The sequence below is a fragment of the Neodiprion virginianus genome, chromosome 2, assembly GCF_021901495.1.
Source record: "Neodiprion virginianus isolate iyNeoVirg1 chromosome 2, iyNeoVirg1.1, whole genome shotgun sequence".
NCBI classification, from domain to species: Eukaryota; Metazoa; Arthropoda; class Insecta; order Hymenoptera; family Diprionidae; genus Neodiprion; species Neodiprion virginianus.
In genome coordinates, this window is record NC_060878.1 from 16,177,644 (window position 1) to 16,199,696 (window position 22,053).

At 38.1% G+C, this 22,053-nt stretch overlaps 1 protein-coding gene and 1 long non-coding RNA gene across 6 annotated transcripts; both read right to left on the bottom strand.

Annotated features, from left to right (window-relative positions):
- Positions 1-1,862: 1,862 nt before the first annotated feature.
- LOC124297014 (uncharacterized) lies at positions 1,863-3,340 on the bottom strand. 2 transcript variants are annotated; one of them, XR_006906498.1, is made up of 3 exons: positions 2,782-2,993; positions 2,058-2,707; positions 1,863-1,982 (listed from the first exon to the last, which is right to left on the bottom strand). It is a non-coding gene; the product is annotated as an uncharacterized LOC124297014 (long non-coding RNA). The 2 variants fall into 2 exon arrangements; XR_006906499.1 differs by lacking the exon at positions 1,863-1,982 and having other exon boundaries at positions 2,573-2,707; positions 2,782-3,340.
- A 1,250-nt stretch (positions 3,341-4,590) lies between these two features.
- LOC124297012 (uncharacterized) lies at positions 4,591-20,604 on the bottom strand. 4 transcript variants are annotated; one of them, XM_046747561.1, is made up of 5 exons: positions 19,924-20,604; positions 19,458-19,584; positions 18,631-18,703; positions 18,456-18,495; positions 4,591-7,237 (listed from the first exon to the last, which is right to left on the bottom strand). In XM_046747561.1, the coding sequence occupies exons 3-5, from the start codon at positions 18,686-18,688 to the stop codon at positions 5,929-5,931; spliced, it is 1,407 nt and encodes a 468-aa protein (XP_046603517.1). In that variant the 5' UTR covers positions 18,689-18,703; positions 19,458-19,584; positions 19,924-20,604; the 3' UTR covers positions 4,591-5,928. The 4 variants fall into 4 exon arrangements, with proteins under 4 accessions (XP_046603517.1, XP_046603518.1, XP_046603515.1 ...); XM_046747560.1 differs by lacking the exon at positions 4,591-7,237 and having other exon boundaries at positions 16,468-18,495; positions 19,924-20,120; positions 20,500-20,600; XM_046747562.1 differs by lacking the exons at positions 18,456-18,495; positions 18,631-18,703; positions 19,458-19,584; positions 19,924-20,604 and adding exons at positions 7,413-7,485; positions 10,225-10,360 and having other exon boundaries at positions 4,591-7,277.
- Between the last annotated feature and the right edge of the window lie 1,449 nt (positions 20,605-22,053).

Genomic DNA, 22,053 nt, shown 5'->3' on the forward strand with positions numbered 1-22,053 from the left:
CATTAAATTTCAATTTCCAACCTTCGTTATTCATATAAATATATGCACATTCGATCATCCATTTCATTACTCCTCCACTAACAAAAATAAGAAACGGAAGTATTCGGGAATAATAATAACATCTCATAGCAGACCATTTGTTCACATTCATTGCATTTAATATTGCACACTCATACATTTATTCATACAATCGTACACAGAGTAAAATACGCCGTGGAATATCATTACAATTGATCAAGTATCACACAACCAGAATTCAAGATTCGGTAGATTGAGGGAATTAACACGTGTCAGTATGTATAATCGTCTTTTATAATAGCGGGAATAGTTTGAAAATTAGAAATAAATTGTAAATCACTCAGCTCCTTGTTCTATATGTAGCAGCAGCTTCGTCGTGTGATTAAGCAGTCGTTATTGGTGTTCGATGGCATCATATGATTTTCGACATCGTTTTTGAAGTTTTGGGATGAGGTAAACCACCTTTTTCCACGTCGTGTACGTGTTGACTCAACGATGACACAGGTTGCAAAAATCACGATTATGTCGACTGCGTAACTTCGGTTTTTATTATTTAACGACATGTTATTATTCACGGGAGAGTTTGAATAGCGATGAGAATGTGGTAGATTCGGTAAAATGGGATTAATGAAGATTAGGTGACTGCCACGGGGAATTGAGGATTATTCGGCAGGGCGTCTTCCCGTAGTCTTCGTCTTCTCGGCCTTTCCTTCCGTCTGACACCTGAATCAAGGTGGCTGTGTGACGGAACTAGTCAACATCAGCTACCATTATGGGGGTCAAGTTTGGCGCACACTTTTCAAATTCCGTATTATCGTCACACCATTCGTAACTCCAAATCTCTGGATCGTACTGCGGCATAATTTTTAAACGTTCCTTCAGGCTGCAACTTGATCGTTTCTGGAACGAAGTTCAAGATTGAGACGAAAGCCACAACAGGAGTCCCCATGTCGATTTAAGGTTTTACTGCGGGAGGTACATCGTAGTACCAGGGGTAACCTTCAGAATCTTGTTGGTATATCTGGTACTCAATCGAGGACATGATGAGACCTATCAGCATCGCGAAGCTCACGACAATAGCAATTGCGATGGCTTTGACATTCGTCGAAAATAAAACTCCAACAGAAGACCACGTGACACCAGTAAAGATTAAGTGACCCAAGTATTTTACGAAAATGAGTATGAAAATTATTACAGGAGCTCTTGCATCTATTAATTACACTTGTCGTTAACTTTACATATTATGTGTTTCTTATTCACCGTATTGAATTCGGTACAAATTTTGTTTCATTCGGAGCATCTCCGACTCGGAAGTACAAGCGTTTTTTATTTGAAACGATTGCGAGTGTAGCCTCGTTGACGAACGTCGTTTTTGGATGCATATTTGGAAACGACGTAACATTTTCGTACGAAGCGTAGTATTTTTTCATAAATATTTTGATTAGCAAAATCTTCCATTTCGAGAGCCCGAGCCAAATCGACAGTCTTGAACCAAACATTTCCCAACGCGTCTAAAATTATGTCTACTTCGACGTAATTAAACATGAATAGCGAATCTAATTTTCGATTTTTTCGTTCGGGATCTTCCGCGTCTAATTTGCGGTGCTTGCGCATTCGTTCGGTTGAAGTATTTTTTGGAGCCATGATTGAATTTATTTAATCACTTTGCTACAAATATTCTTATATATACAGAAAATAATTTTGTTTTCTGTATAAATATTATTATTCTTCTTGCACAATATTTGCTACAAATATCCTGATATACGAAAGAATATATTATTTAAACGTACAATAATTTTACAGTTTGCATCAAATTCACCGTACATTGGATTATTCTTGAATAAAACATGCAACAGTTTTTCCATTTCACGTGTTCACGGGATAAGCTCGTCAATTCTTTGCATACAAACTTCGTAGCAAATTTTATGAACATCTATCTGACAATTTGGTCCGCAACGTTAAAACTATGCAATGGAAATTTATATTCTGTACAATGAACGCAAAGTATAATGCAACATAACATTCTACGAACAACTCACCAAGAAACCAGATCTATGTGGTTACAACAAGCGTGTTGCGGCAACGAGTATTGTCCCTTCAGTCATATGTGCTCCCCCAAGTGTTCATTTCCGGAGCACTGAATTGTTCAGAAATCGAGAACAGGGCTGACATGAAATATGCGCGATACTTTAGGTTGGAACGTCAGTTTCTTTAACAATAAGACGTTAATGTTTTCTTCCTGTCGCTCGTTCCCTGAATTCTCATATTCCCCGTCGTTCAGGCAAGTGTTTCAATTATTGACCTGTATTGTTTGTTTCCGTTTAACCCTTGATTATAAAATGACCAAAAAATGAAATTTTAGTGTCAACCCTCTAAAGCAGTTGGTTTTACAGTCATCGAGATTCGCAGCTTCTGCCGTCAATTTATAATTTTTGATTACCTATAAAAGGGTTAATATAATTGCGTCTGAACGTATCGGTAACTGGTAAACTTACTTCACAGCTGTCTAAATATAGGTATATGCAACGATGAGGGTAAAATAAAAAAAGGTTGGTCAATTTTTACTACCGTTTATTGATACAAATATGCAGTTACATCGATAAACTTTTGGTATCGTTTTGACCTTGCGGACAAAATTCTCTTGACGCGCTTGTTACTTAACAATACCCATTGTGTTGGAATTGGTATCCTGCAACAGATGGATAGATGTTGTTTTTTATTTACAATTCATTCGTCCAAAGTCAATGAAAAATAAATACTTACGTCCGCCTTTTCTGTTTTCCGCATTCATGGCAGCAACACTATTAAAGTTTTGAGGGCCACCGCTTCTCAAATCTTTTGCACAAATTGCTGCATGAGCGTATTGAAGCACGCTCAATAAAAGTACAAACAGAAACGCCAACTTCATCTTGTAATTCGCAAAGTGTATACTCGACTTACTGAACGGTGATCGACTATGGATAGGCGTCGATATGCGCGGTATTTAAAGCTTTCCATGTGTGACCCGAAGGAGCAGAAAGAAATTATAGATAGAAGATAACCCCGTTTATCCGAACACTTCTCTGAACTCGAGCATTGTTTTTAACGCCGCCCGTTTCTCGGAAATTCCGTGCAGAGATAAAAAGTTGGTACATGTCGGGTTTGATAAGAAGAAGTAATACTGTGTATTACATACGACCTGCGATAAATAGGAACAACAGATTGAAGGTCAGTTTTTACTCGCGTCATATAAGTAATCCAATCTGTGGATCAAAGGTCGGAATGATATCGGCTGGATACCACAGAAATATGTGCTGTGTAGAAAACGTAGTTATTTTGATCGGTAAAAAAAATTTTATGTTTATTAATTACACTTGTTGTTAACTGTACAGTGTTTTTCATTCATCGTATTGAATTCGGTACAAATTTTGTATCATTCGGCGCATCTCCGACTCGGAAGTACATGCGTTTTTTATTCCAAACGATTGCGAGCGTACTCCCTTGCGTCGCTCCAGCGTCCCGTGTAGAAATTTTTTTGGGCGACAATCGGGGTCAAGTTAATTTTCCGCAACGATATGTAGGCCCAAATGTGGTCACCAGTATTGGGACAATATAAATTTTTTCTTTTGGCCCTATATTGGATGACAAATCGGGGCCAACATTGCGTTCCAAACTGGGGCCTATATTGGATATCAAACTACACCACAAAAACAAGTTTTACATTTTATTTATCCTTAGTATATAATAAAAAAGTTCCGAACAAATGAACAGGTGAAAAATATTATAATAACAATAGTATGAACAAGATTATAATAACAATAGTATGAACAAGATTATAATAACAATAGTATGAACAAGATTATAATAACAATAGTATGAACAAGATTATAATAACAATAGTATGAACAAGATTATAATAACAATAGTATACGTATGACGTTGGCGGTGGGGTGAGATGGCGAAAACAAAACAAAAAGCATCTAGCAAACAAAACTTCCTTTGACAGCCGTCATCGGCTGTTTATGACAGTCTTTGACAAATATTTTTATAGGTATCTGTTTCTGACACGCAAAAAATAAACATGCAAACGAGAATTATCAAGATGATTCCCGACGGAAATTATCTTTTTCGCGCGCTGGCGTATTATGTGTACGGCCCTCAAGGTCGACACGCAGAGGTGTGACTGAGTATCGTTTCAAATATGTCATACTGGCAAACATATCAGCAGAAGTAATGAAACAGAACTCGAGGAGAGTTATATCAGAGAAGAAATAGGTTTTTTCGGATCTTATAATTCCTTGATCCGGTTAACCACTAAGTAAGGGCCTTCCCAGTTTTTTTGTAGTTTTGGACATCGTCCTTTCTGTCGTCGAGGTTGAAAGAGCCAGACAAAATCTCCGGGATTAAATTTTATATCCCTGACTCGAATATCATAACGAGTTTTTAATTTGTCTGAAGCCATAGAAATTCTACTTATAGCAAAACTGTGAATTTCTTCTACTATGGGGAAAATAATAACCATAGCAAAATGAGGCGCCAAATGCAATTGGGGATGCATGGCATCGGTAAGAAAAATTTCAGTAGTGAATAAGTGACGCGAACTGAATAATTGGATGAGAGGTAGAAAGTGAAACACTGCACTCGTGAGAGACGTCCGGAAAAAGAGAATCTCAGTTGACGAATTGAGAATGTTCTAGAATTTAAGAGACGTACGGAGTGGCGGAATGGTCGAAATACGGACATTATGAGAAGGAACTGTTAACAACGAGAGACTGACTTATGATGAAAATGAGGCATTTCAGAGAAATCTATTTCAGAAATGAACAGCATGAATTCAAGAAATACAGAAATTGGTATTGGTACTCGACTGACCTTGGTTGAAGGAGCCAAAGTTAGGCCGATGGTCATTTGGAAATCACCAACAAAATCTTGTATTTTTATTTGATAGAAGTTTTTTGGTATCATGAGACAAACTTTATTGCTTGTCAGGTTTAAATTCTGACAGATGGATCAACACCAGAATGAGAAAACGTGATTGTTCATGCATCGCTGAATGTCAGTTTGAGATGACCATTGCGGAATTCGAAATAATCGTTGTATTGCAGAAATCATCAAAACATCAGTTTTCCTTCGCAAATTCTGAGTTGCCTTTGACTTGGTCTCTGCACCATGAACCAAGATCAGTCGAGTAATACAATTAACACAATATTCAAATCACCAAAAATTCCGTAAGGAATGATATTTTCTGCCCTGTTTTTCGAACACGTTACTGTATCCGACGTTTGAAAACTATGTATCGTCGAGACCAAAGAGATGCTTGCAGTTTTTTGTGTACAATTCAGAAAGTATGTCAAGTTTCAGACGAATCCTTGAGTCACATGGGGATGGCTTCATCTAGGTAACTAAAGCTTCTGCGCAAACCTTCAATTTAAATTTTTGACACAGCAACGGCTGCCTGTGCTAATTATTCGACCGTATTGACTTGTATATCTCGGCTGATACCATTTTGGCATTACATATTGAATAGCGCATCGAAAACGAGGGAGCAGCTGAAAGTTTTACCGGGTATTACACAATACATGGATATGCATTGCGCAAAAGTAGCCGCGTGTAATAGAGGTTTGGATGATTGAGATATTGTGAGGAGAATGGAAAAATCAATGATCAAGACGCGATAAGAAAATGTATTCAACTGACTTACGATTCAATCCGGAGAAACCGTTTTCGATTATGCAACAAAAAGTGTGGTAATAAATTCAACCATGTCTAACGATACGAGTTCTCGGGTACCATTTTAATCACGAGTGTGCAGTGCTGTGGGACTATTCAAATGATGAAATTTCACGAAAAGCGTCTAAGAATAGGTAAACGGTTTAGTAACATCTGGTAGACCCAGTCCTTAAAATTTTCTCGGTGATGAAATTTTGGATTCTATTTCTGCAATGGCTGGCTGAGCCCCGCGACTTCCGCCGGAACCTGTGATAACTCCACAGCTCCGAATCGAACGACAGCATAATTTTCAAACTTTTCCTCAGGCTGCACCTCGATCGTTTTTGGAATGAAAATCAAGACTAAGATGAAAGCGACAACAAGAGTCCCCATGTCGATGTAAGATTTTACTACAGGAGGTACATCGAGGTACCAGGGATGATATTCAGGATCTTTTTGATACATCTGGTACTCAATCCAGAACACGATGGTACCTATCAGCACGTCGAAGCTGACTATAATAGCAATGGCGATGGCCCTGACATTCGTCGTGAATGAAACTCCTACAGAAGACCACGTGACACCAGTAAAGATAAAGTGACCCAAGTATTTCACAAAAATGAGTAACGAAATTATCACAGGAGCTTGTATCCAAATTCCGATTAAAGTTGCCATGAAACTGATGACAATTACTGCCAACAGAGACAATTTCTTCGAAAATAGGATTATAGCTATAGCCAGAATGATAGTGAAGACTATTGATGCGAAATGAACAATCAAAGCATGAAAAATTCCACTATTTCCCATCACTGCTTGTATAAATGATGCATTGTTACGCTGTCCAATGCCCCATTTTATCAATATTAACAAAAAAATCATTCCGAAACTGTGAATATTTTTCAGTTCGGTGATTTCCCTCAGTTTGTCTTTCCGTTGCTGCGTATACCTCGCCACTCGCGAATTGTCACCGGGTTCCGGTATCAGTTCTGCTTTTCTGACGTACCTCAATCCGGTATAGAAACTGAGAGACTGTTCAGTTTCTCTGCGCCTATCTCTCGAATTCAAGTAATAGGGCGTCTCAGGGCACAGTAAAATTATTGCAATGTATAATACAGTTGCGATCAAGACAGATATACCATGTGCAACCTGATATGCCCGAATACTGTCAAAAATTTGATAGACCGATAGCAAAATAAATCCTATCATTAGATCAGTTGCCAGCGGAAGTACCATTGCGGTTTGGCGAATATTGGTGCTAGTAACTTCCGAAATGTAAAGAAAAATAGCAGTGTAGGTGAAACCGAGATGAAACAAATAAACGAAGTTCAGAATCTCTGTTAAGATTTCCGGAAGAAATCCACCGTTTGCAACAGTTTGAAGTACAGCGAAAAATGATGACGCTAACATAGTTTTCTTACGTCCACAAAAATCAGAGCAGACTGCTGCGAGAATCGCACCGCCTGTGACTAAGATGACACTAGGCACGAGGTAAATGAACTCGAAATATCTTTCTGTGGACTTCAGGTGATACCAAACAGCGTCGACGGCTGGATAGAACATTAGAGATGATGCTGAAAAATGGAAAGAAAATTGGAAGATACGTACAATACTATTAAACTTGAGAAAGGATTACACAGAATAACTATCATTTCCGATGGCACGTGACGCACGTCTTCATCGCATGCATATTATTTTCGGAAACCTACCAAACGCTGCAAGGCACTGCTTCCACTGTGATGACCGAAAGCTGCCGCTTGACTCCATCGTGTACACAAAAGGCTGCGAAAAAAATTAATCCCCATTATCGTACAAGTGTATCAACGGTGTTTACGGGGCGTGCCAATGTAAGAGTAGTGAAAAATGATCGTTTTATTCATCGTTTCGTTTTGACTAGACTAATGAATGAAACAGAGTGAACTGAAATGCATTGAGACGCAAAAGATTTTCCCTCAAAAACACAAAAAAGTTTTTCAATTTGTCTGATAAATTGACTCCTGTGCGTTTGTTTAAGTCGAGCACTGCGAAACACGGTTTGAAAAACGGTGGCCACGTTTGAAAGCGAAAGAAACGTCCGGAATACAGAAATCAAGACTTTTGAGAATCGTCAATTCATCCTCTGAGCTCCTCTAGGGCGGATTTCTCATCAAATAAAATTTAACTCAGTTACTATTTTTATATCAGACTTTGTGTTGTTTTGAAACTTTTGGGGACGTTTCTATTAGTCGATGAAAAATAAAAGGTCGCATCTAAAATATGTTCTTTAGGAGCCTGGAGGATATATTGAGAATTCCAAAAATCGGTAGCTACTGGTTTGTAAAGTGTCTTCTACAGAGCTCTATTGAAACGGACGTACAGGAGTAAACTTTTGAGATAATTCAAAAAACTTTTTGTCATTCAAAGCAGATTTTGGTTTACTCTATTTCGACCATTAGTTTAGTCACAATGGAACATCACATAAAACGATCATGACCTACTACTCTCACATTGGAACCCCCCCAAAGAACGAAATGAAAAGCAGCACTGACGCCGTGGAACACCAACGTATAAGGCATGAAGTTGACTCTCTTTGAGAGTTTTTCTCCTGGGCTTTCAGCCTCTTTCCTTTGAATGTGTTAACTATCAGAATAATCACGACAGTAATGGAACAATCATCTATGTCAACCCTAGATTGCCACACTTATTTTTGCTCACGTCGTTGCCACACCGGGGTTTCAGGAACTCTATTCAGATTTTCCTTCACAACTACAGTTAAAATTGACATATTCGACATGAATTTATATCACCCGTCCTAGTAGCCCAATTCCTTAAATTCGTCCAGCATCTTGATGGGCGCATTTCAAAACATGGAAAACAAAATTTCACAAGAGAATATTTCAATAGTATGAACAAAACTGCAAATCGTCGATATGAAAAATTTTCCAACTTTCACTTTTTCGGCCATTTTCACGATGGTGTAGAACACTCTATATTTGCACCTAAAACTTTTGCTTCAATCTATGTGTTTTCGTGTATGACATTCACTACCAGTTCTCTGCGTAATTTATTTACACGTAGGCAAACGTGGAGTACGACGGACCCCCTAAGCCACTAATTATTTCTTGTGGCTTTTGAGCACCGGGTACAAGTTATTATAATCTATCTCGAGCAAATCCATCATTGCATTGACAAATTAAAGAAACAAAAAATTATAAAAATCCCTGGGGCACGACGGATACCCTCCGAAAAACGGTGAAAAAGCTTTAGTTCTTTTTTTTCAATACCACTGCATCCTTTGATTCTACATGTGAGAAATGAGACATTGTCAACCTAATAATATTTAGGAACAAAAAGGTTTATATTATGGAGAAAATGGCCTTTACCTAAAATGTAATTTTTCCTAAATCTTTAGAACTTTTTGGTCTTCTAATTTTTCGGAGGGTCTATCGTGCCACGGGTATATCGTGTCACGTATTCTCACAAACTTGGTAAGTATATCAAAGTCATGAAAATTTGGCAATGGCAATTAAAAAAAAAATTGCTTTTGGCAAATTTTTTAGGGGGGTTCTTGTGCCCCACGATTCCCCACATTTGTAAAAACATTCAACAATTTCAGAAATCAAATACCGGCTCGAGGGAAAACGTAATTTTATGAATATCCACGTATAATATAAAGTATTTATTAGGTTCATTTCTCAGTCAATACAATGACAAACCATTTACGTTATTCAAAGTTATACTAGGTCAAGTTAGAAGCGGCAAAGCGCTCTCCTTATGGCCGAGACCAAAGCAGCGCTTCTACCTCCTCGCAGCTGCATATTTTACTCTGGGTCTACATGTTTTTACTATAAAATACGTTGGTAATATTTGTATGGCTCATTGTCTACAAATATTTACTCGGTAGATCTTCAACTCGAATCGAGCGATACACAAGCGGTCAATACAGAGCTCTAATCATGAAGCGTCCATCTCGATTTTTACAATTTTTTCGATTAATGAGGGAAAAAAAAAATAATAATGAGAATGCGGAAGGAACGTATAATATTATGAACATAAAATGAATTGAATTGGAAGTAGTACTCATCCTCAAGAAAGTTACGTTTTTTCCACACTGGGCCGGATCCACTTCAACAATCGCTGCTCAGTGGATCCACGGCAACTGATCGCACCGACCCGTATCACTATTTGAAGAGACCCCGAACACTTTTTACGTTACAGTTCCAAGCTCATCCCCGTCCCGCTATTCAAGGACCAGCATCTGAAAATTACTCCGGGGTCTCCAGGACCCCGGTGTGGCAATCTATGGTTAAATGTGAACAGTTTCCGGAACAGTAGTAGCGTTGACGAATGTTACGCCATAGGCCTGCATACACGCTTGTGTTGAATTGTGAATTCGACTAATTTCTGTGCTTTGGATGATTTAATTCACGCGCAATAAGATGTTATGAAATAATATCACAGCGGAGAACATTACGGGTCATCTTGATACTGAAATTATGATATAAATAATTATAAATTGCTAATACGGCGAGCGATAAAGACCTGAATACTCGTCGGACCGCAGTGACACGTGTATGAAAAACGATGCGAGTAACAATTTACCTGATCCTGTTGCTGATGTCCCTTTCTTCCCGACAAGTATAGAATGATGTGAAGAACTTGTTCAGTGCCTCAACTCGCTTCCATTCGAAGTAGAGAAATCGAAGTGGTCTTCGTTCGTTGATCAGACCTGACGAGCTTACGAGGAGCAGCTCGTTCGTTATCGACTTTCAAGGCAACACAGTTGACTTTCCGCGACTTTGCGGCCGAATGACTGATGCAGTTCTGAGACCCCTACTAACGTTGCGGTTTTTACCGAAGTAATCTTATCAATTCAGTCTGTCCAACGCGTAGCAGAAGCATGTATAACGCCTTATGGTAGCCGTACTGAAAAATGTGAGTTTGGAACAGTTGCAAATGGAGCGTTTTGAACTGATCGTAAGATTAGGGATCTAGAGGAGACGAATCAAAGAGTGCTTGCGAAATATTTTTAAATTTGATGTTGGAAGTCGAGATATCCGGAATGTGACCGTGTTGGTATCGACAGTATGGCGAAGTTGCTGATACATATTTTTTTAATCTGCATCGAGATCTTACAATTAAGCACTGAAAACTAAGTCTCAGAATAGTTCAGTCAAATAAGGATTCGACCTTAGAATAGAAGATGATAAGTTATGAACTTACTTATTTCTTTTTGTTGACATTTTATTAGTTAGCTCAAAAGTTTCATAAAATCCCGTTTACGCGAACCAAGATAATCGAGGTCAAAGATCACAAACACCGATTTTTGGCAATTATCTTGCTTCCATTGCTCTAAATGACATTTGGAGTTATAAGAAAAGTTTGAGAGCATAAAACTTTCTGAATATTTGTTCTGAATCAGAATAGAGCGCAAAAAGAGGGAAGCGCCTTACATATATGAAAACGTTGAGTCAACTGTGAAATCCAATACATAGTACGGTTTATTACAATTACATTTTTATTGACCATCAATTTCTCGTAAATGTATTTCAATCCAAGTTTGAATGCGAGGGGGATTTTTTCCTATTATTTACATTATTAATAGCAAGCATGCGGCCCTATATTACTCTTGTTCGTCATCGTCTTGCTCTTCTGGTCGCTCAATTTCAATTTCCAATTCATTATCATCATCTTCGTCGGCCGTTATATTCTGCTCTGAAGCGGCAAGAATGTCAAGTATTATACATATTTACTTTCTGCATCAAGATCATTTAGATATGACGAAACGTTCTTTATTTCTTCATTTATATCGAAGCACGAACCAATCCGCTTCCAGCGGTCGGCAATTTCTCTTGTCGAGGACAATCGCCTACTATCCTGGATTCCGCGGAGACTTGTTATCCACCACACTTACGCCCTGGCCCAAAGTAACACAACACGTCGTGTATGCATGCGCTCTGTGCCGCGCAGTCAAATCTTACCAAGGTCTCTCTCCATGGTCCGCGCTTTGGTATTAGCCTACGTGCCTGGCAATGGTTCGTCCCTTCAGCTCTTGATAGGCATACCTGCCGTCTGGTCACCAGGGGGGAACAAATTCAACCATAAAACAGAAAAGATGAACCACCGCACTGCACTTCTGGATCAATCAGACGTCAATTTTACACCGAGTATCCGAATACAAAAGTACCCTGTTGCAAGGCAGTGTCAGAGCGATTAAGGTAATAGCATTCCATGAAATTCATTGTCGGAGCGTTCCCCCATTATTTGTATGCTGTCCAAAGCATACAAATCAATAAACAAATGAGTCATGTATTTGGTAGAAATGAAAAGGTTGAGGCTGATAAATTCATTTCTACATGTTACGTGAATAAATGTAATCTGATGAGAATCAACGTACGTAAAATTCCCTATGAGTTGAGGCATAATGACTATTCTTCCTGTATATCTGGTCAATATTGTTTTATCAGATTCATGACGAACGAACAACCTTTTCCTGAACATTCTCTTGCTGGGCATTTGTGCGTGACACAAATGTTTCTCACTGATATTCAGGCTGTTTTACAAATTTGCATCGATTAGAGAATATCGCATCATTGTTGGTTCGATTCTTGATTTACACCTAGCTTGAAGGATATCTTTTGTGCAATCACTAGAGCCCGTAATGCAGATGTCAATGATAATAAACAATAACACAAGTCCGAAGGTTTGAATGTGCCGAACCTATATCCGTTTGCCAATTTTTGCTGTCACGTATATATACATATTACATGATATGATTTTTTCGTTACTGTTCAAAATTCAAAATTTGTTGTGCAGGGCTAGATTTCGATGCCAAATACCTGTGTTTTAAACTTGAAGTCGATTGGTATAGGCGTTCAATCAGAATCGTGCAGTTTAAACGCTCTGGCGTAGAGAAGAAGAATAAAAATGTGTTTTCCATCATCTTCGACAGTTAATATCTTAGAGCGAAGAGCATTGCGAATTAAGCCGCATGAGTTCCAATTGTCAGAACAAATTTCAACGTAAAAGAAAAACGGAAAGAGAGACTGTGCAAATAAATGACAAATGGTAGTGGAACAAATTAAACTGACGGAGGGCGATTCACCACGACAATTTCAAACTGATATGCAACTTTTAATAAATAAGTTATGTTTTGAATGAGTGATTGATCGAATGGATGAATGGATGAATATGACACTTGTTTTCGGCTACTGTTAGATATTTGATATAAAATAAAATACGAAATATTGGTAATGTTCATTATGCATACCAAAACATTTGTCCAATTTATTCCGAATCAAACTAAATAATACAATTAATACATGCTTATACACAGGAAGACGGGGAATAAGGATGAGGTAAGTTGGCGGATATTCGACAAAAGCGCATTTTTATTAAAAATAAAAAAAAAAAAAAAAACGATTCACAAGTCGTGAAACAGAGTTTAAAATATAAATCTCTTTATTCGAGTTCGAAATGATGTTTTGAAGAAATAAGGGTATGGATTTTACGCTACCTTCATTATTTCTGAATTTCACAGACTGAAAACATCTTAAAGTTACATGGATTTTTATGCAGTATTTGGCGTTGCATTCGGTGTAAAAGACACCCAAGAAAACGAATCCTCAACCATGTATAACATTTCAATCACCTATTCAAATAAACGGGTGTACCCTTGTTTCTTACTTACAATTAGGTATCTTCGATTCTACAGCAAGTAAGTCGTATATCGTTTACTTTCCTGTATCGTAGATTCCTCTTCCTTTCGTAAGTTCTCTGTCAGATTTGCCGTCAAAATTATCTCTCGCATTCGCTTTCAACGTTCGGCTTGAAAACTCTCTCGAATTTGAAGTATCGTAATCCATCGTTTCCGACTTTCACCAACAATTTCCTCTTGAATAAGCTCTCCCGCAATTTACATCATTCAATACGCTCTCATTCAAATTAGTTACTGCAAACTATCGTATTTAAATGTATCTTAAGCTAACTATCAGAAGCCTGCCGTACTTGACTAATTTCTACTGTTACTGAATTAGCGAAGCTGCCGATCCTGCTGCGGATCTCTTTAATTTTAGTAAACTTCGATCTCTTGTCATCTACCGTTTGGCAAAAGCTCTGCTGAATTATTTCGTCCAACTACAGTTTCGAGTTAAGAAAAATTTGATAGCTACTAATTACTACTAGATCATGTACTTTATCGACTCAATTTGAATCGTCAAATCTCGTATTATTTATTAATGATCCCAGTGTCCCTCCTACTATTAAAAAAAAAAAAATAAAAAAAAAACAGATTGGTGGATGAAGCTCATAGGAAATCTTGGTCGACAATTTCAAGTTACGCTTTTCTGGGTCCCCCTTACACACTGAATGAAAATTAGCCTCCTCGGTTATTTGCATTTATTAACCTTTTTTTACGATCGTGTCGAGAGGAAATGAACTTTGGTATTGAAAACGATTCCACTTGCTTTTCATTGATTTCGATGATTGGGGCTGGGACTAGGTCTGCGTGCTCGATGGGAGGTTTGAAAATTACTTTTATGAATTTTGTTAGGATCGGTGGTTAAATTAGTTACTTACGAAATCAAAGTTCAGAACACAGTAACACGATGTTTATTTATTGATATGATTGGATTAGAAACATTACAACAACATGTTTACGACATGAAATGATTAAATTTGAAGTACACAATAACGAAGGATGAAAGTATTTGGCTTAACGCAAAGGTCTGAATGTAACTAGGTCTTACAAAAGAGATGGTATGAATTCCCATGAAAGGATTCTTACAAATTGTGCGTTTAACAAAAGTGAGAGAACTTTGGAGAACCGCATTAAATGAATGCACAAATTAAAAGTACTGCTCTGTTCGAAAGCATAAATTACAGTCTCCTCTATTCAGACGCAAAAACTGAAGTAGTGACACTTGTTGAAAAGAGTCTCCATGAGAGTTGGCAAAAGTCTGGCAAACCTTTGGATTGACTTACAACAAATTCCAGAGAGAGAAACCAATCAAGAAGAAGAAAAAATGTTTCGCGTCTTTGAATTTGCCCATACATTCCTACCCCCAGTCTTCACACGGGTGTAGGTAACAGTCCCCTCTTATTTTGTGTTTACAGTTAAAAAATAAGCTATTCTATTATTGCGGCATCCTACCTATAACGCATACTATTCGATGGATGGTTTCATTGCACTGCATGTGCGCGTCGAACGTGTTATCCTGAAAAATACCTTCCAGTATTTTCGGGCATTTATTTGATCTTTAGGAAATATTTCGAGAATTCCTCTGACGCACGCGTGTAGGCGGCTTACCTGAATTATTGATAAGACTACCTATTTCATGACGAAGGAAGGAAAAAGACAAACGTAAGGTCGTATGTAGGCTACTTTATGTCGTTGCGTTTGATATTATTTTTTGAGATGATGAAAATTTTTGGATACTCCTCCTGAAATCAGCGAATCCTCATGTTTCAAAGATTTTTACGTCGTTCACGCAAAAAACACAAAAATGGTAGATGTGACCTTATTCTTTATTTTTCATTTGTCAAGAAACAACATTTGCCTGTAAGTGCGATGCAGAAAAATATATTTTGGTCCCGAAAGGGCGTGTCTACCAATTATAAGGCCTTTTACCTTCAATAATTTTTGTCGTCAATTTTAGTGTGGTTATGCGTTTCGAACTAATCCGTAGCGAATGGCACAAAAAACAGAAAAAAGATTTGTTTACCACGAAACTGATTATCAAGTTGACATGAATTTTCTCTAACTTGACCTGATTCGTTCGATTATAATTCCAGCTGGCGAATACTACCACTCTTCCAGACCGACCTTAGTACCTGAGCTTAGCTAATTCACTGACCGAATTCTCCGGTTATGATCGTAACGTAACGATCCTTTGCTGTCTAAAAATCTTTACATGAGAATCTGGCGCCCGACGATCTCCTCAACCGATTGTTTGAGGTCGATTTGGGAAATTGCACCGAAGATTCGACGGTACCCCGCAACTGAGGATGACAAAAAAACGTCGTTACGGTATGAACTCGTCTGGCTTACGTGCGTCACTATTCTTTTTTCTCCTCGACAAGCACAGAATGATGAGAAAAATTTCAGTAGTGGATACGTGACGCGACCTGAATAATCAGATGAGAGGTAGAAAGTGAAACACTGCACTCGTGAGAGACGTCCGGAAAAACAGAGTCTCAGTTGACGAGTTGAGGACGTTCCGAAATTTAAGAGACGTGTGGAATTGCGACATGGTCGAAATACGGACATTATGAGAAGGAACTGTCAACAACGAGAGACTAACTTGTAATGAAAATAAGGCATTTCAGAGAAATCTGTTTCAGAAATGAACTGCATGAATTCGAGAAATACGAAAATTGGTATTGGTACTCGACTGACCTTGGTTGAAGGAGCCAAAGTTGAGCCGATGGTCATTTGGAAATCACCAACAAAATCTTGTATTTTTATTTGATAGAAGTTTTGTTGGTATCGTGAGACAAACTTCATTGCATGTCAGGTTTAAATTCTGACAGATGGAAATCAACACCAAAATGAGAAAACGTGATTGTTCATACATCGCTGAATGTCAGTTTGAGATGACCATTGCGGAATTCGAAATAATCGTTGTATTGCAGAAATCATCAAAACATCAGTTTTCCGTCGCAAATTCTGAGTTACCTTTGACTTGGTCTCTTCACCATTAACCAAGATCAGTCGAGTAATACAATTAACACAATATTCAAATCACCAAAAATTCCGTAAGGAATGATATTTTCTGCCCTGTTATGCAAACACTATACCGTATCCGACGTTTGAAAACTATGTATCGTTGAGACCAAAGTGATGCTTGCAGTTTTTTGTGTACAATTCAGAAATTATGTCAAGTTTCAGACGAATCGCTGGGTCACATGGGGATAGCTTCATCCAGGCAACTGAAGCTTCTGCGCAAACCTTTAATTTGAATTTTTGACACAGCAACGGCTGCTTGTGCTAATTATTCGACTGTATTGACTTGTATATCTCGGCTGATACCTTTTTGGCATCACATATTAAATAGCGCATCGAAAACGAGGGAGCAGCTGAAAGTTTTACCGGGTATTACACAATACATGAATGTGCATTGCGCAAAAGTAGCCGCGTATAATAGAGGTTTGGATGATGGAGACATTGTGAGGAGAAAGAAAAAATTGATGATCAAGACGCGATAAGAAAATGTATTCAACTGACTTACGATTCAATCCGGCGAAACCGTTTTCGATTATGCAACAAAAAGTGTGGTAATAAATTTAACCATGTCTAACGATACGAGTTCTCGGGTACCATTTTAATCACTAGTGTGCAGTGCTGTGGGACTATTAAAATGATGAAATTTCACGAAAAGCGTCTAAGAATAGGTAAACGGTTTAGTAACATCTGGTAGACCCAGTCCTCAAAATTTTCTCGGTGATGAAATTTTCGATTCTAATTCTACAATGGCTGGCTGGGCCCCGCGACTCCCGCCGGAACCTGTGATAACTGCACAGCTCCGAATCGAACGACAGCATAATTTTTAAACTTTTCCTCAGGCTGCACCTCGATCGTTTTTGGAATGAAAATCAAGACTAAGATGAAAGCGACAACAAGAGTCCCCATGTCGATGTAAGATTTTACTGCAGGAGGTACATCGACGTACCAGGGACGATATTCAGGATCTTTATGATACATCTGGTACTCAATCCAGAACACGATGGTACCTATCAGCATTTCGAAGCTGACTATAATAGCAATGGCGATGGCCCTGACATTCGTCGTGAATGAAACTCCTACAGAAGACCACGTGACACCAGTAAAGATAAAGTGACCCAAGTATTTCACAAAAATGAGTAACGAAATTATCACAGGAGCTTGTATCCAAATTCCGATTAGAGTTGCCATGAAACTGATGACAATTACTGCCAACAGAGACAATTTCTTCGAAAATAGGATTATAGCCATAGCCAGAATGATAGTGAAGACTATTGATGCGAAACGAACAATCAAAACATGAAAAATTCCACTATTTCCCATCACTGCTTGTATAAATGATGCATTGTTATGCTGTCCAATGCCCCATTTTATCAATATTAACAAAAAAATCATTCCGAAACTGTGAATATTTTTCATTTCGGTGATTTCCCTCAGTTTGTCTTTCCGTTGCTGCGTATACCTCGCCACTCGCGAATTGTCACCGGGTTCCGGTATCAGTTCTGCTTTTCTGACGTACCTCAATCCGGTATAGAAACTGAGAGACAGTTCAGTTTCTCTGCGCCTATCTCTCGAATTCAAGTAATAGGGCGTCTCAGGGCACAGTAAAATTATTGCTATGTATAATACTGTTCTGATCAAGATAGATACACCATGTGCAACCTGATATGCCCGAAAACTGTCAAAAATTTGATAGACCGATAGCACAAAAAATCCTATCATTTGTATAGTCACCAGTGGAAGTACCATTGCGGTTTGGCGAATATTGGTGCTAGTAACTTCCGAAATGTAAAGAAAAATAGCAGTGCAGGTGAAACCGAGATGAAACAAATAAACGAAGATCAGAATCTCTCTTAAGATTTGCGGAAGAAATCCACCGATTGCAACAATTTCAAGTACAGCGAAAAATGATGACGCTAACATAGTTTTCTTACGTCCACAAAAATCAGAGCAGACTGCTGCGAGAATCGCACCGCCTGTGACTAAGATGACACTAGGCACGAGGTAAATGAACTCGAAATATCTTTCTGTGGACTGCAGATTCAGGTGATACCAAATAGCGCCTGTGGTTGGATTGAACATTAGAGATGATGCTGAAAAATGGAAAGAAAATTGGAAGATACGTACAATGCAATTAAACTCGAGGAAGGATTACAAAGAATAACTATCATTTCTGATGGCACGTGACGCACATCTTTATCGCATGCATATTATTTTCGAAAACCTACCAAACGCTGCAAGGCACTGCTTCCACTGTGATGGCCGAAAGCTGCCTTTTGACTCCATCGTGTACGCAAATTGCTGCGAAAAAAATTTTAAGAACGTTATCGTATAAGTGTATCAACGGTGTTTACGGGGTAGGCCCATGTAAGTGGAGTGAAAAGTGATCGTTGCATTTAGTGTTCCCCTTTGACTTGAAATACATTCAGAAGCGGCGGATTCCCGCTCAGAAACAAAAAAAAAGTTTTTCACATTATCTCAAAAATTGACTCCTGTGCGTCTGCTTAAGTGGAGTACGGCAAAAGACAGTTTGAGAATTGGTGGTCACGTTTGAAAGTGAAAGAAATATCCGAAATACAAAAATCAAGACTTTCGAGAATCGTCAATTTATCCTCCGACCTTCTATAGGATAGATTTTTCATAAAATGAAATCTGACTGTGGTGTGATTTTTTTTTATTAAACTTTGTGTTATTTTGAGACTTTCCGTTTGTATTATATTTTAAAAAAAACAGGGTTGAATTTAAAATATGCCGCGTAGGAGTTTGTAAAGTATATTGACAATTCGAAAAAGTTGTGGTTCATATACTCTGGATATTCCGCTCGCCTACAAATGTGGCTACCGTTTTGTAAATTGTCTTTTGCAGAGCTTCACTGACAATGTAACGAACTTACAGGGGTCAATTTCGAAGGTAATCCAAAAAACTTTCGCGACTCAAAGCAGAAACCCGCAGCCTTCAAATGCCTTTTGACCAACTTTATTTCGACCATTACTCTAGTCACAATGAAACATTAAATAGCATCATCATTTTCTATTACTCTCACACTGAAACTCACCTGATGATCGGAATAAAAAATAGCACTCACGTCGTAGAACACCAAGAGACACGTCTGAGGCACGATGTCGACACACTTCGAGGTTTTCCTTCCTGAGCTTTTAGCTTCTTTCCTTTGAATATTTTTCCTGTCAAAATAATAACGTCGCTAAAGACACAATAATCTTTGTCGAATGTGAACAGTTTCGTGAGTGGGAGTAGCGCTAATGAATTTTACGCCAGAAGCCTCTATGCATACATGTATATAAACATATACTCTCACGATGCATTCAACTCATTTATGTGCTCTCGTTAATATACTTTGCGCGGAATAATATGTTATGAAATCATATCACAGCAAAGAACGTCAGAGGTCATCTTGATACTGAAAATCTTTCTGAAGTCTTCATACGGCGAGTGTTAAAGACCTGAATATTTTTCGAACCGGAGTGACACGTGTTTGAAAAAGTATAAGAGCAACGACTTACCTGATCCCGTTGCAAGTGTCCCTTCTTCCCAACAAGTATAGAATGATGTACTCGGTCTTCGTTTCTTGATCAGACCTGACGAGCTTAAGGGGGGAGCAGCTCGTTCTCCACCGACTTTCAACGTAAGACAGTTGACTTTTCGCGGCTTGGCGGTCGAATGACTTGTGGAGTTTTAATCCCCTTACTAATGATGCGCTCTGTTTCCAAAGTAATCTTATCAAGTCAGTTTGTCTAGCGCGTGGATAAAGTAAGAATAACGCCTTATGGTAGTTATAATGAAAAATATGAGTTTGGGACAGTTACGAATGGAGCGATTCGAACTGATCGTGAGATGAGGGACTTAGAAATAAGTCAAAACTTGCTTGTGGATTATTTCTATAACGGAAACTAAAGTTTCCTGAAGTGTAAAATTTGATTAAATCAGACAAGTTGAAAGTACGTGCTGTTTCTTTGAATTGGATGAATTTCCAGTTGCAATCTGGTGTTACAAAGGTATGTTGATAGTGAAACTGCCGAAACGTCAGTGACTCTCTGTTCTCACTGGAATCTTTCTACGGCGAAGCATATTTTAATTACACTCGTGCATGAAGTGTACTCGATCTACCACGAGAGTTCACCGATGTGAGGAGCGACATACGTAACACACTGGATGCCCGTTTTTTTTTTTTTTTTTTAGCTTCTTTGCGATAAATCCGGCTATGTAATCGACGACGTATTCCAAGAACTCATTAGCGGTTGCAGGCAAAGTTCACGCAAGAGCTAAAAATTGTTTGAGGTCATCAATAGCATTTTTCTCTTCAATACCCAAATCATATCTGCAGTGTGATCCAGTATTTTTTTCATCATATATAAATTCATTTATCACAATGATTTAATGTCACTTCTTTTTGCTTTCCAGATGATACATGCAAAATTTTGGTGTTATATATTTCGCGGTGCTAATGCCAAAAGGGCCTATAATTTTTTTTCTTCATTGCCTACCGTTACGTAGACTTATTTTCAAGCTAAATATTGATGAAAAAAACATACTACCTAAAATTTTTCTTTAATATCGAGCTTGAAGAAGAGACTACTGAACGATCGGCAATGAAAAAAAAAATTATACGCCCTTTTGGTATTAGCACTGCGATTTCTTCAACGTTTCCATTACATGATGAAACCTGCTGACGTATCAGTAATCGCTTGAACGCCGAAATGAACTACAAAACTGTTAAATTTACGATTAGACACGAACCACTTCGCTATCTCACAGCACAAAACAAAAGCTCTAGATCATCTTGGCTCAACTTATATGTGAGAAAGCATTTTAATTGAGACTCTTCGTCCTTCAGGGGTTACATGGGTTTCGAAGGTTAAAAAAAGCATATTTGCCCTATTTTTTTGTTAATTACAATATAAGAATTATTTGAATCAAACTTAAGTCATATGAAAGAACAATATTTGAACGATATTTTATACAAATTTTATACAATAATTTGAAAAAGTCAGCCAAATAATCAGAAAAAGTTTTCTAGACTTTTACTTCAATTGGCTTGAAATTTGGGAGAAATTTGCTTGACATGTTGTACTATTAGATGAAATACGAAAAAAATCAAATAGATTTTTTGAAATTTCCCTACTCATGTAACCCCTTCACAAAATAATCAAACACCCCGATTTGTAAATTGGTTTGGAGTACACAATCGTCAGCTACAAAACGCACTTCAATTCTTTCTTCATTCCGGGACACCAAACTTCTTCATTTTATGCTTTCAACGGTGCCTTGAATCCCCGGCGGAATGAATTTCTTACGTTATGAAAGTCGAAGACACAGTCGACACAGTGCAAGAATGGCACAGTACCGGCGTTATTTGCAAACTGCCTTAAGTGGAACTTAACGTCACATAAAATTCAACTGCGTCTGCAACGCTACACAACTGTTGGGGGTTGGAGCTGTAAGTCACACTTTCATAATGTTTTTCCGAAGTTCATGTAAGAAGTTGTTGATTTATTTCCAGTTCTGAAGTTTCGCTAACTCCAGATTATGCTTCCACTCGACTCTTCTACCTTCACCATGTAACAAGATTTGGAAATCACTAAGGCAGTTATGTGCTACTTTTAGCATATGCGATGCATCTAATATTAGGTACA